Source organism: Chiloscyllium plagiosum, unplaced genomic scaffold (assembly GCF_037043375.1).
Source record: "Chiloscyllium plagiosum isolate Xiang-an unplaced genomic scaffold, Cpla_swu_hap1 HiC_scaffold_1, whole genome shotgun sequence".
NCBI lineage: Eukaryota > Metazoa > Chordata > Chondrichthyes > Orectolobiformes > Hemiscylliidae > Chiloscyllium > Chiloscyllium plagiosum.
Genome location: NW_028270139.1, coordinates 94,673,605 through 94,687,937, shown reverse-complemented (window position 1 = coordinate 94,687,937; position 14,333 = coordinate 94,673,605). Strand labels below are relative to the sequence as shown.

The window sequence follows — 14,333 nt, the reverse complement described above, 5'->3', positions numbered from 1 at the left end:
GTAACATGACCTGCCAACTCTTGTACCCAATACCCCATTCGATGAAGGAAAGCATGCCGTATGCCGCCTTGACCATTCTATTGACCTGTGTTGCCACCTTCAGGGTACAGTGGACCTGAACACACAAATCTCTCTGTACATCAATTTTCCCCAGGACTTTTCCATTTACTGTATAGTTTGCTGTTGAATTGGATCTTCCAAAATGTATGACCTCGTATTTTCATGGATTGAACTCCATCTGCCATTTTTCTGCCCAACTCTCCAATCTATCTATATTCGGCTGTATTCACTGTCATTTCCCTTCACTATCTGCTGCTCCACCAATCTTAGTGTCATCTGTAAATTTGCTAATCAGATTACCTGCACCTTCCCCATCCATCAAAGTTTCACCTGCACTTCCACGTGTCGTTTGTTGTATCCGTTGCTCCCGATGTGGTCTCCTCTACATTGGGGAGACCGGACGCCTTCTTGCAAAGCGCTTCAGAGAACATCTCCAGGACACCCACACCAATCAATCCCACCACCCCATGGCTGAATGTTTCAACGCTCCCTCCCACTCTGCCAAGGACATGCAAGTCCTGGGCCTCCTCCATCACCACTCCCAAATCATCCGACATCTGGAGGAACAACGCCTCATCTTCCACCTCTGGACCCTCCAACCCCATGGCATCAATGTGGACTTCACCAGTTTCCTCATTTTCCCCTCTACCCCCCCCCCCCTCACCTTACCCCAGTTCCAACCTTCCAGCTCATGACCTGCTCCACCCTCCTCTCCGACCTATAACCTTCACCCCCACCTCCATCCACCTATTGCACTCTCAGCCACCTTCTCTTAGCACCCCCCCACTTTCCACTTTATCTCTCCACTCCCAAGGCTCCCAACCTCATTCGTGATGAAGGGCTTTTGCCCTAAATGTCAATTTTCCCAGCTGCCTGACTTGCTGTGCCTGTCCAGCACCACTCTAACCGTGTTTACATTCTGTCTGCTTTCTTAATAGTAACACGTCGGGCAATAGTAGACCTTGGAAAAGAAAGGAAACTACATGTCAAATTATTTATGCAACAATGTTCATAGTAGGGTATCAGGCCTAGATAACAGCCAGCAATGATAACATTTTTACTTTCTATTGAAGAACAACTTCTCCCTGAATTCATTAATCAGTGACAACTACGTGATGACTTGCCATTTATGTTGCCATTTTTCGTTCTGATCATTATTTAAGTAAACATTGTACAAATAGAAATGCAGTATCTAAGGAATGGCTTGGTTATGTTCTAATTTTATTTTTGCAATGACCAGATACATTTATGTTCACTCCAATTTTTTTTTTTAAAGAGCATTTTTTTCATGTGAACAACTTATACTTCCACCAACAGTATCTCAAAGAAAAATTTGTTACTAAGAAGTTAGAGAATCTATTCTTGTTGCAATTGCTGCTTATATTTCTGATCACTTGGTAAGTGGGATCAGTTGAAAGGTGTTACTATTAACATCAATCCAGCGTGGGGAAATAAGCCAATATAAGCAATGGGGATACTATTGAGCACAGCAAAAGATATCACCCCACATCATGACAATACACATGATTGATGGGTGGTAGCTGCAAGAATGAAAATATCCCAGTGATGCATACAATGGGATATATTAGATACTTCTAATTATTAATATTAATTAGACAAATTGATTTACCAGCTACAAAAGACAGATGAACCACTTAGGAGCAAAAGATCTTCTTCACTAGAAAATTTCAGTACAGAAATGAGCACTTTGTGGCAGAAAATATTGTTGAATTTGGGGTAATATTACTTAATTGTGACTCATTTCCTTGTCACACATTCTCTTATGATGTAGAATTAGCAAAAACGTTTGTAGATTTTGTCTCACACTTTCCATAATAAGGCATGTGTTTAATAAATGTGAATGCATTCCCTGGCATAGGAATCATATTCCTGTAACAATGGAAATGTAACTTCAAATATATCGTACTCAATTTACCCTGACAAGGATAGCGTTTATGAGTACTTGAATATAAATTGATAAGGGTAACAATTTGGGCTGCAAACTTCTTCTAGAATTCCCAAAACAGCACAAACTGTGCCATATTCTCTCTTTTTGTTCTGAGTAGTGCAAGCATGTAGTTATCACTGTTTTGATTGTTATTTCTTCTATCTTATGCTGAAGACCATACGAGATTACAGTTTTCTGGACACTCTGTGCCTCTTCCAGTACATGACTTAAGTGGTTCATTTTTATATACAAGTCTTGTAGTGAATGACTAGAGATGGATGGCTAAATGAGAGAAGTAATTGGGGCTAAACCAAGTCTTATCTTTATAGGATGTCCACTTAGTTGTATTTTTCATAAGCCTTCTATACTGTAGTCCAGATACGGTTAATCCAGACCTACAATATTGTTCAGGAGGGAAGTCCAGGATTTTGAGACTCAATACTGAAGGAATGATATATTTCCAAGTTTGAGTGGTTAGTGTCTTGGGAGGGGACCTTACAATTTGTGGTGTTTTGATGTATCTGGTGCTTTTGTTCTTCATGGTAAAAGTGGTCACAGGTTTGGAAGGTGTCACAAGGAATTTTGGTCAGTTTCTGCAGTGCATGTTACAGATCATATACATTGCTGTTTCTGAGCACTGGAGATGGAGGGAATGAATGTGTGTGGATCCAGGGCTAGTTTGCCCTGAATCATCTAAAGCTTCTGGATTGTTGTTAGAGCTGCACTCATCAGGCAACTGGGGAGTATTCCATCACGCTCCTGACTTGTACCCGATAGATGCTGGACAGGGTCTGGGGTTTTGAGGAGGTTGCTTCTCGCTGCAGGATTCTGAGCTTCTGACCTTGTTTTAGTAGCCACTGCATTTACCTTGTTCGTACAGTTCAGTATCTGGTCAATGGTTACCGTAAGGATCTTGATTATGGGGATTCAGTGTTGGTAACGTCATTGAATGTCATGGGGAGTGGTTAATTTGTCTCTTGTTGGAGATGTTTATTACCTACCATTTGCATGGCATGAATGTTACTTGCCAGTTTTCAGCCCAAACCTGATTATTGTCCAGGTCTTGTTTTCACTAGAGTTGAGAAAAATGAGAGGCAGCTTGATTAATGTAAAAGATCGTCAATGGCCTTGACAAGGTGGATCTGCAAAGGATGTTTCCTCATGGATGAGTTGAGAACTGAGGGACACCGTTTTAAACTTACTTGTCACCAGTATAGGACAGGAATCATGAAAATTCTTTTCTGCCATGTGATTGTGCAGTTTTCAAATATTTTGTCTTAGAAGATGATGGAGTGGAGTTACCTTCTTGTTAGGAAATAGAATTGAAGATTATCAGGATTGGCACAATGTGGAGTTTGAAACAAAAACAGATCAACCACGATGTATTGAATAGTGGAGCAGGATTGAAGGACTGAATGGCCTACTTCTGCCCCTAATTTGTACATGGACAACACATCAACTCAACTGTTTGCTGCTTATAAAGGTTGAAGTCCTTCTGGATCTGATCATGTGCACCAAGATCAGGAAGGTATTGAATGTGATTGAGAATGTTACAGACTGTAACATTAATACAATTCCTATGTCTGAGTAGCAATGGGATATGTGATGGTCTGTTTTTGTGATGTTGATTCAGGGATGCATATTAGGTTGTTGCTGTGGTTCTGTTCGCCGAGCTGGAAGTTTTTGTTGCAAATGTTTCGTCCCCTGGCTCGGCGACATCATCAGTGCTTGGGAGCCTCCTGCGAAGCGCTTCTTTGATGTTTCCTCCGGTGTTTATAGTGGTCTGTCCCTGCTGCTTCCGGTTGTCAGTTTCAGCTGTCCGCTGTAGTGGTTGGTATATTGGGTCCAGGTCGATGTGTTTGTTGATGGAGTTTGTGGATGAATGCCATGCCTCTAGGAATTCCCTGGCTGTTCTCTGTCTGGCTTGCCCTATGATAGTAGTGTTGTCCCAGTCGAATTCATGTTGCTTGTTGTCTGCGTGTGTGGCTACTAAGGATAGCTGGTCGTGTCGTTTCGTGGCTAGTTGATGTTCATGTATGCGATACCCAACATGAGCAAAACTAATGTAGTGTACAAAATACCATGCAAGGACTGCACAAAACACTATATAGGACAAACAGGAAGACAGCTAACAATCCGCATACATGAACATCAACTAGCCACAAAACGACACGATCAGCTATCCTTAGTAGCCACACACGCAGACAACAAGCAACATGGATTTGACTGGGACAACACTACTATCATAGGGAAAGCCAGACAGAGAACAGCCAGGGAATTCCTAGAGGCAAGGCATTCATCCACAAACTCCATCAACAAACACATCGATCTGGACCCAATATACCAACCACTACAGCGGACAGCTGAAACTGACAACCGGAAGCGGCAGGGACAGACCACTATAAACACCGGAGGACACATCAAAGAAACGCTTCGCAGGAGGCTCCCAAGCACTGATGATGTCGCCTAGCCAGGGGACGAAACGTTTGCAACAAAAACTTCCAGCTCGGCGAACAGAACCACAGCAACGAGCACCCGAGCTACAAATCTTCGCACAAACTTTGGTTGTTCTTTCTAAATTGTGGGACCCAGAATATGAAGTTCTTAACCTGAAGCCAGTGCAGACTGAGTATACTCAAGACCGCAATTAGATTTTTGGGTTCCAGAGCAATTAAAAAACATGGGGATCATTTGAAAAATTGAAATGGAGCAAAAATGTCAGTCATGACCTTTTCAAATGGTGGAGCAGGCTAAAAAGGATCAGTAGGAATAGGTGATGGCATAGTGATATTAAAACTGGACTAGTATTCGAATTGTCCAGATAATTTGTTTTCTGCATTACATTACAGTAACCAAATTTCAAATACATCAATCATCACTTGATATAGAGTGTTGACGTGCTGTTGATCTTTTAGAATGCTATCATATTTGGTCTTAACTGTAATTAACATATTGCAAGTACAATTCCCAACATTAATTTAAAAATTGAATATACAATACAGATCACAAGACATTTGATCACCATTGTCACTGTTCCCATTTGGAACATTTTCTTTCATCCCTACTCCTCGCTAAATCTTTTTAAATCTAGGTAGCTATTTTAAAATTAAGTTTGCAAGCGTTTTTATGATATTAATTAAATAGCGAAGTCATAAAGCTATACATGTTAACATCTTGAGTTTACAAGCATTTATATTGCATGCCTGTTTATTAAAAAATTTATTTTATTCAGGTGTTTAATTTTTCTTGAATTTGCAGGCTGTCAGTAATAAAACATGTATGATTTCAAAAAGATACTCAAAAATATTAGAACTCTGGTTACAGTTTTTCATCCTTGTTGATATTCACAGCCTAACACTGGAGAACTGGACCCCTTATATGTGGTGGAGGTATTATTGCTTTGCAATAAAGACAGCGTAAAACTTGCAGCATCAGGAGCAGCTAAACCAGCTAAACCAGGGGAGAAAGGAGAGATGCAGGTTTGTGGATTATAGTTAATTTCAATGCAATTAAAAAAAACATTAATACTGCCATTTAATTGTTTTGGAATTGGTCTTAAATGTATCCAGAACTAAAACCCTGATGACAGATATTTAACTCCAGTTGATGATGCTGTATCAGGAACATGCTTATTTTTTAAACATGCATTTTTTTGTGTCTTCAACATCACACTTCTCCCCGTTTGCTTGCCAAAGCAAACAAAGTTTGCTGCAACTATCAGACCAATCATTATAGCCTGAGGAAATGGCTATGTCTTCCTCAAGAGGGCGGCTTCCCAAACTGAGATTTGGGACCACAAGTGCGGCCCTGAATTGAAATTTTGAGGCCATGAACTTGGCCAAGTTATAACATCTGGACTCCCTCTCTAACTGGCACCTACCCTACCCTTTATTACTGAGGGGTTCTGACAGCTTTCAGGCCTCATGTTGGAAAGATGTTTCAGAAGTATTGCTCGACAAAGCATTTTCTGCCCAGCTATCTTCAAATTCTTCATCACTGACCTTTGCCCTGTATTTAAATTGGGAATGGGGTTGTTTGCTGATGGTTCTACCACGATCAGCACCATTTGCAATTCCAAATAATGAGCCATGCATCAACCAGATGCAGAGGACATCTAAAGAATATGTGAGATCCTGAGTTATCATGTATGAACATTCTCTTTATTGCTGCTTTTGTTCCCACATTTGGTATTCACTGATGCTGTAGCTGCAACGCATATTGTCTGTAGGATGTGCTGCAGAAACTCCAAAAAGCTTTATTTAATAGCTTTTGTCTCTACAGTCTTTACTACCAGAAGACCAAGAATAGCAATATTTCGTGAACGACATCCCTTTCCAAATTTCCCTTCCAAATTGCGTCATCCTGACTTGCTGTCATATTGTAGTAAATTCTTGGTCACTGAGCCACATCCTGCATTTGCAAAACATCACAGTGGGGGTATCATCACTATCGAGACAACCGCAGATGAGAGAAATAAATTGCAATCTTAGTGTTCAAAGAGTAATTTAAGACTCTGTTCTCATGTCAAATAAGAATAATTGTTAAGCCCTGCTTTTCTGGTCAGAGCCAAGGACCAGAGCAGTGAATTGGTAACTGCTATACGATATGTAATTGTCTGTCTTTCTAGTTTAAATCTGGCTGCTGAAATACAAATATTTCCACAGATTAGATCCAGAATAGAAAGAACAGTCTGGGGAAAATTAAAATGACCAAATCACATTGGCCAGTGTTTAATCATTTCTTTGGGAATTCCAGGAGACCTGGCATTTGTAAATTTTAAAAAGACAAGCACAAAGATTTTTCAGAGCACCATTAGATTTTCTGTGGCGTTGTTTCCAGGCCTTTATGCTACTCTTTACTTATTTTTTTCTGTATTTTTTTTAACATTGCTTCTCTGTCTTTCATATACTTTTGTTTTTACATTTTCTGTTCTATTATAGTTTCACCATTTCTGTCTTTGCAATACTCAAGTTTTCACTCTGTATCTGTCTTTCATCTGCCCCTCTTACGTATTGCTTTTCCTTTTTACTGAACTGTTTATCTTCTTTAGGGTCATTTTGATGTCCAACATGTCACCCATTTTCTTCGAATGAATTCATATGAATCTCCAAACTCAGCTTTGAACAAAAACACATTAAGATGTTTATCTGTTTTCCCAACTTGGACTGTGCTAACTGTTGCTTGAATGGGTCCTGTCCCACTTAATTGAGTGCAAAGTATTGAGCAGCAAACGACAGGTGCCAAGTTTAGGAATACACGAAAATGCAAGAAAGCATATAAGTCAGTTTTGCTAATTCTCACTGTTTGGTGCTCTTCCTAATTCCACCCCTTCATTCCACATCCCATATGTTTACCCATGTGAAGATATGTTTGGCTTTTTCCTTCTAATGCTTTTTTTTTTGTTTTTAACCTAATTAGTTTATCAAATTTGATATTGCTGATGCATCTTCAGATGTATGGGTACCTCAGTTATTAGCGAGAGACAGCAAAAAATAATTGACAGATGTTCAATTGATGCAAAAGGAACACTTTTCAAATTTCTTTGTATGCTCAATCTATTTTGGAATATTTCAGTAATCCAGTTAACAGGATCGAATTAGGATAAAACAACTGCCTCAGTGCCAGATTTTACCTTGCAACGTCAATTTCTGTATGATATTGTTCTGATTTTGTTCTGTGTTCTCTTGCACAGGTGTGAATGGATATGTAGATTTCCAGGGCATCTATAAATCTTGTTGATAATTGATAATGCGTACATTGCCAATTGAACATTGTTTGTATTCTGTTAACTTGGCTGTAATGTGATGTTAATTTTTTTTTGTGACTTCTTTATTAAACAGGTTGTTCCCATCCTGCTTCATTTAATTACAGCCATTAGTAGTGTACGTCTCTATATTCCAAAAGATCTGAGACCACTAGACAACAGGCAAAGTGTTTTGAAATCAATACAGGTATATTATGCTGTTCATTTGAGACTTATGGACTCTAGTTCCAGTCCAACTCCCAATTGCCTCACTTTCTGTCCTTATTGAATTATAAATTATTGCAGCACATTTAAAAATGAAAAATAAACAAAAATCTATATGAAATACATTGTTAGTCAAAGATTTATAGCCCTCTCACTCTGTATTCTGAACATTTTTGTGTGTTTTAGGAAGTACAAAAGAGATTTCCTGATGGTGTACCTTTACTTGATCCAATTGATGACATGGGAATCAAGGATCAAGGACTGAAGAAAGTAATACAGAAAATTGAGGCTTTTGAGCACAGAATGTATTCACATTCCATGCATAATGACTCAAATTTGGAAACTGTTTACAGACTTTGTGAGAGGAAAGCACAGGTAAGTGACTTATGTTGTGTAATATATTGTTGATGAGGAAACAAGATTAATTTATCGTGGCTGTGAAATGATGTTTATGCATATTTTTGCAGTGCGTATAAATCTTTGGCATACTAGTGTGCCAAGGCAACATTGAAGTTTAAGTGTATTGTGTCCATATAATCGTTTTGCCATTGCTTAGTGTTTATATGAGTAATTTACTAATATTTTTAAACTGACTACAGATAAATGTAACCGAAGTAACAGTTGGGAGAAACGTTAGATCAAATGAATATGTGTTACCAACAAAAGCAAAATGCTAGAGACTGAAGACATGAATTTGGAACAGGGAATGCAGAAATCCTCTATTTTTAAAAAAATACACTTTAGTTCAATTGAGAGTATTGATTTTAAGAAAAATAATGGAATCTTTGAGTAAAAATGCATTTGTTACAAAGTATTCATTGAACTTCTCTGTCACTTCCTGATTCCCCCTTATACTACTTGAGTCCCCATCCTCGTTCTCAAAGAGTTTTTTTTATTCATTCATGGGATGAGGGAGTCACTGACTAACAATTGGCAAAAGTTTCATGGTCGTCATTAGGCTCTTAATCTAAGATTTTTTTTTAATTCAAGTTCTGTCATTGTGAGATTTGAACCAGAGTCCCCAGAATATTACCTGGGACTCCAGATGAATAGTGAAAATACCAGAAGACTATCACTTCCTCCTTGAAGGTTATCCACTTTGGTAGCAATACAGGTGGGTTAATATCTGAATGGTAATAATTTGGGAAAGGGAGAAATGAGATGAGACCTGGGTATCATTGTACACCAGTTGCTGAAAGTAAGCATGCAGGCCTGGCAAGCAGCAAAGAAAGCAAATGGTCTGTTGACCTTCATAGTGAGATGATTTGAGTACAGGATTTCTTGCTGCAACTGTGCAAGGCCTTGGTGAGACCACACCTGGAGTATTGTGTGCAGTTTTGCTTGCTGTACCGAAGGAATGATGTTCTGGCTGTGAATAGTGTGCACCAAAAGTTTACCAGACTGATTCCTGGGGTGGCACGAATGATGTATGAAGAGCGATTGGTTCAGTCGACGATATTCACAGGAAGTTAAAAGAATGAGGGATAGATGCAGAAAGGATCTTCACGATCGTCTGGGCGTCCACAACCAGGGTTCACAGTGTGAGGATACAGGGTTGGCCACTTCAAATTGAGATGAATAGAAATTTCTTCTCCGAGGCAGTGTTGAATCTGTCGACCTCACGACTGCAGAAATCAGTTGAAGCCAGAACACTGTATGATTTCATGAAGGTGTTGGATACAGCACTTTAAGGTGAAGATATCAAAGGATTTGGCAAGAAAATGGTAACAGGGTTCTGAGCTGGATGATCAGCCACAATCATCTTGAATGGTGGAGATAATGAAGTCCCAATGCTCTACATTTACTTACTATGTTTATATAAACCTCTGGCCCAAGAATGCCCAAAGTGGAGGGAAAGCATTTGGGAAGAATCTATACATCTTGAGGCTCATTACCAAAGCTGAAGTCCAACTTTCAGAGAGTGAGAGTGAGCATGACAACTTGGGCATGCCACCTTGTCATTCACCAACCATGGAACTTCCATATTTTGCCACTTTTTACATACTTCCCAAATCATCTGTTGTAACAATTGAATAACTATCTTGACCTATTTCTTCTATGTTTTGCTCAAGATCACATTGTTGCCTTGCACCATCATCACTTGTGTTATTCAACTGCTGCAGTCCTCCACACAACCATAAGCCTCATTTATTTGCTCTAACTCTCCACACCATCTCCCCAGTGTTTACTTAGCTCATCACTTGTTTGAAGTTATTAGTTTGTAACATGGTCCAGCTTTGATTTAAAAAATGTATTTCATAACTTTGTGAACTTGATTTAATGAAAGTATTGACACCTCGAGATGAATTAATGTTTTCAGATATATGCAATTTAGATTGTGCCACATCATAACTTGCATGTATTGAATGTTTGTATATCTGTATGTGTAGATTGCTGGAGAAATCAAAGCAGCAAAGCGAGAGCTGAAGAAAGCTCGAACAGTATTGCAGATGGATGAACTGAAATGCCGTAAACGAGTGATCAGACGATTAGGCTTTGCTACTTCATCTGATGTAATTGAAATGAAAGGACGAGTTGCTTGTGAAATAAGCAGGTGAGGCATTAAGGAAACAAATTTGTATTACCTGCACTTTATGAAAACATTTGGAAATTTCAATTTGAATTGTCTCCTCTGTCGGTCTCTCTCCTCCTCTCCCTTCTCCCCCACCCCGGCCTCCACAACTCCAGTCATGTGATAATTCCCAAGGTCACCATTGCTGTCCATTATAAGCACACTTCATTCTTAAGCAAGCTGAAAAGATTTGAGTTTTAAATGTGCCCATTACAACATGACACTTCCATACTTTTTTGGTGCATTTATATTGCAGTTTTTGTATTAAGTGTACAGTAGATTTGCATTACTTTATTTAGTATATGTGCAAAGCTGAAGCTGTTTTAGACTATCACTTGTGCTATAAATAAAGACTTGTCTAGATGTCACAGGAGAGCAGTTAGCAAAACTGAAGAAATGCAATAAAAGTTACAATACTGGCATGGATTAAGAGCTGGTTAACAAAGAGAAAATGGGATTTCTTGTGTTGGCAGGCTGTGGCTCGCAAGATCAGTACATGGGCCCATGAGTTTCCAACATAGCTTGTTATGACCAAGGCTAGATAGATTAGATTAGATTACTTACAGTGTGGAAACAGGCCCTTCGGCCCAACAAGTCCACACCGACCTTCCGAAGAGCAACCCACCCAGACCCATTTCCCTACATTTACCCCTTCACCTAACACTACAGGCAATTTAGCATGGCCAATTCACCTAACCTGCACATCTTTGGACTGTGGGAGGAAACCGGAGCACCCGGAGGAAACCCACGCAGACATGGGGAGAATGTGCAAACTCCACACAGACAGTTACCTGGGGTGGGAATTGAACCCAGGTCTGTGGCGCTGTGAGGCAGCAGTGCTAACCACTAAGTCACCTTGCATTGTTGTCCTCATCTCACAACTACTCAGATCGCAACACAAAATAAGTTCCCACTTACCAAGGTGATCTATTAAATACTTTTTCGGTAGTAGGATTTTGCTTTATTCTCAAAAAAACTTATTAAATTAAGATGCAGTGATTAGTTAACATATGCATTCAGTAACATAGAAGTATAAATGTTCATTCCTTCAGATATCCCAAAGCACACAAGCAAACATACTCTCTCTTTTCTCTTCAATCCCCCACCTGCTCTTTCATTCTCTGCCTGTTTAGCTAGTACCTTCTCCAATGGGGTCATTATTCAAAAGCAGCCCCAGCAAGTGTCTGCAGCAAAGCAACCAATTATCACCAGTCATGTGTTTACAGGAATTTACATGCATTGTGAAATTGGAATGAGCTCTTTTAACGAAACCATTCCAGGCATTTCCATAAAACTTAAAGTAAACCAATTTTGGCTATCTTGAAATTTAAGTCCTCTTCTTAACAGCGTTAGTGATTTGGATGAGGGGATCTCATGTAATATTTCTAAGTTTATGGATGATGCCAAATTAGGTGAGAATGTGTGGTGTGAGGGAGTTGCAAGTGACTTGCTGAGATTTGCACAGACGTCATGAGTGAGCAAGAACATGGCAAGTTATGTAGAATGTAGAAAAATATAGGGTTACCATTTTGCAGAATATTTCTTAAATTGTAAGAGATTAGAAAGTGTACATGTACAAAGGAATCTGGGTGTCTTTGTCATTAACTCACTGAAGGATCGCATTCAAGTGCAGCAGGCAATTTGAAAGACTAATAATATTTTGGGCTTTATTGAGGAGCTCTTGAGTACAGAAGTAGTGTGAGGTCTTGCTTCAATTATGTTGAACTTTGGTTAGACAGTACCTGGGGTACTGTGTGCAAATTTAGTCCTCTTGGTTTCGGACGATTCTGTTGCCATTGAGGGAGGGCAATTTAAATCCAACAGACTTATTTCTGGGATAACAGGGCTATCCTAAAAAGAGAGCTTGAGAAAACTAGAGTTAGGGTGAGGGTATTCTCTAGAGTTTTGAAAAATACGAAGTGCTCTTATTGAAACCATAGAATACATAAGGGATAGACAGGGGAAATAAGGTAATTTTGATTAGAACATAGAACTGTACAGCACTGAAATGGCCCTTTGGTCCACGATGTTGTGCTGGACATGACACCAAATGAAGCTACTCCCTTCTGCTTGCCATTAGTTCATATTCCTCCAATACTTGCTTATTCCTTCATGTGCTTATCTAAAAGGCTGTTAAATGCCCCTTGCATATCCACGACCATCCTGGCAGTGCGTTCCAGACTCCGACCACTCTCTGTGTTAGAAAAAAACTTGCCCCGAAAGACTCCTTTGAACTTTCACCCTCTAACCTTAAGTGCATGCCCCCCCCCCCCCCCCCCAGAATTTGACATTTCAACTCTGGGAAAAAGATTCTAATTGTCAACCCTATCCATTCTTCTCATAATTTTATAGACTTCTATCAAGTTCCTCCCTTCAGCCTTTGCCACTCAATAAAAAACAACCCAGATTTTTCTAGCCTATCCTTATAGCTCATACTTTCTAATCCAGGTAAACATCTTCAGCACCCTCTCCTAAGCCTCCACATCCTTTCTGTAATGTGGCGATCACAATTGAATGCAGCACTATAAGTGTGGCCTAATCAACATGACATCCTGACTCTTGTACTCAGTTCCCTGATCAATAAAGGCAAGCATGCCATATGCCTCCTTTACCACCCTAGCTACTTGCTTGGCTCCTTGCAGGGAGCTACAGACTTGAACTCCAAGATCTTCTGATATCAATGCTGTTCAGAATCCTGCCATTAACTGTATGCTTTTTCTTGACATTTGATCTCCCAAAGTGCAGCACCTTATACTTAGCTGCATTAAATTCCATCTGCCATTTCTCCACCCATATCTGCAACTGATCTATATCCCGTTGTACCCTTTAACAACCTTGTACACAATCCATAACTCAATTGATCTTTATATCGTCAGCAAGTTTACTAATCCATCTATTGCACTAATCAGAATTTATTGCATCAGTAACAAAGACAGTGTTACATCACTGCTCATATTACTTTAAGATTCAGGATGTACTGCAAAAATAATCAACATTCTATAACATTTAATCAGGATCAAATTGATTACACACTTGCAATTACATCACTTCCCTATTCCTTCAATTATCAGGAATTATTCATTCAATAATTAGAACACTCCTACATTAAAATCTTTATAATTCAAGCCCATTTACATTAATAAAGACGCTGTTAGATTGAAGTCATGAACTAGTGTAATAATTGTGATTGTATGAATGATCATGGTGTTAAAACATTAATGTCCAAAAATACTAATAATTTGTGAAAAATTACCCATATGGTCATTAGCTGACTTCCATCTCACCCCATCCCAAACACAAATCACAAAGATATTACGCTGGGGTCTCACATCTGCATTAAAATAGGGTCACTCCGGGAAAAGGTTTGGGAAAATGTGCAGTATACAAACTAAAGCCTATCCAGAGATTTAAATTGATCTTTGCATTATCCATATTTTTGCATTCTGGATTCCTATTTATAAAGTCTTAGCTGTATGTTTTGTTTAAGAACTTTACCAACTTGTTCTTCAATTGTTAAACACTACTTCCTATACAAGAGTATGCTATTACATATAATTATGCATAATTCTTCAGAAGTATGGAATAAAGCATGAATTATACAAATTACCATCAAGGTTTTGTGTGATTAGTATGAACCAGATAATTTGTTTTCTTGTAGTGCGGATGAACTACTACTGACAGAAATGATGTTTAATGGGATCTTCAATGATCTGGCAGCTGAGCAGGCTACAGCCTTACTGAGTTGCTTTGTATTTCAGGAGAAGGTAAATACACTCATTGCATTC

The 14,333-nt window shown here is 39.1% G+C and overlaps 1 protein-coding gene across 2 annotated transcripts in view; it reads left to right on the top strand.

Moving 5' to 3' along the window:
• Positions 1–14,333, top strand: part of mtrex (Mtr4 exosome RNA helicase) — a 127,246-nt gene that overhangs the window by 82,570 nt on the left and 30,343 nt on the right. For both annotated transcript variants that reach the window (XM_087989071.1, XM_087989076.1), the window contains 5 exons: positions 5,359–5,487; positions 7,849–7,959; positions 8,163–8,351; positions 10,367–10,530; positions 14,207–14,312. In XM_087989071.1, the coding sequence (XP_087845197.1) occupies positions 5,359–5,487; positions 7,849–7,959; positions 8,163–8,351; positions 10,367–10,530; positions 14,207–14,312 (699 nt within the window). The remainder of the gene's footprint in view (positions 1–5,358; positions 5,488–7,848; positions 7,960–8,162; positions 8,352–10,366; positions 10,531–14,206; positions 14,313–14,333) is intronic.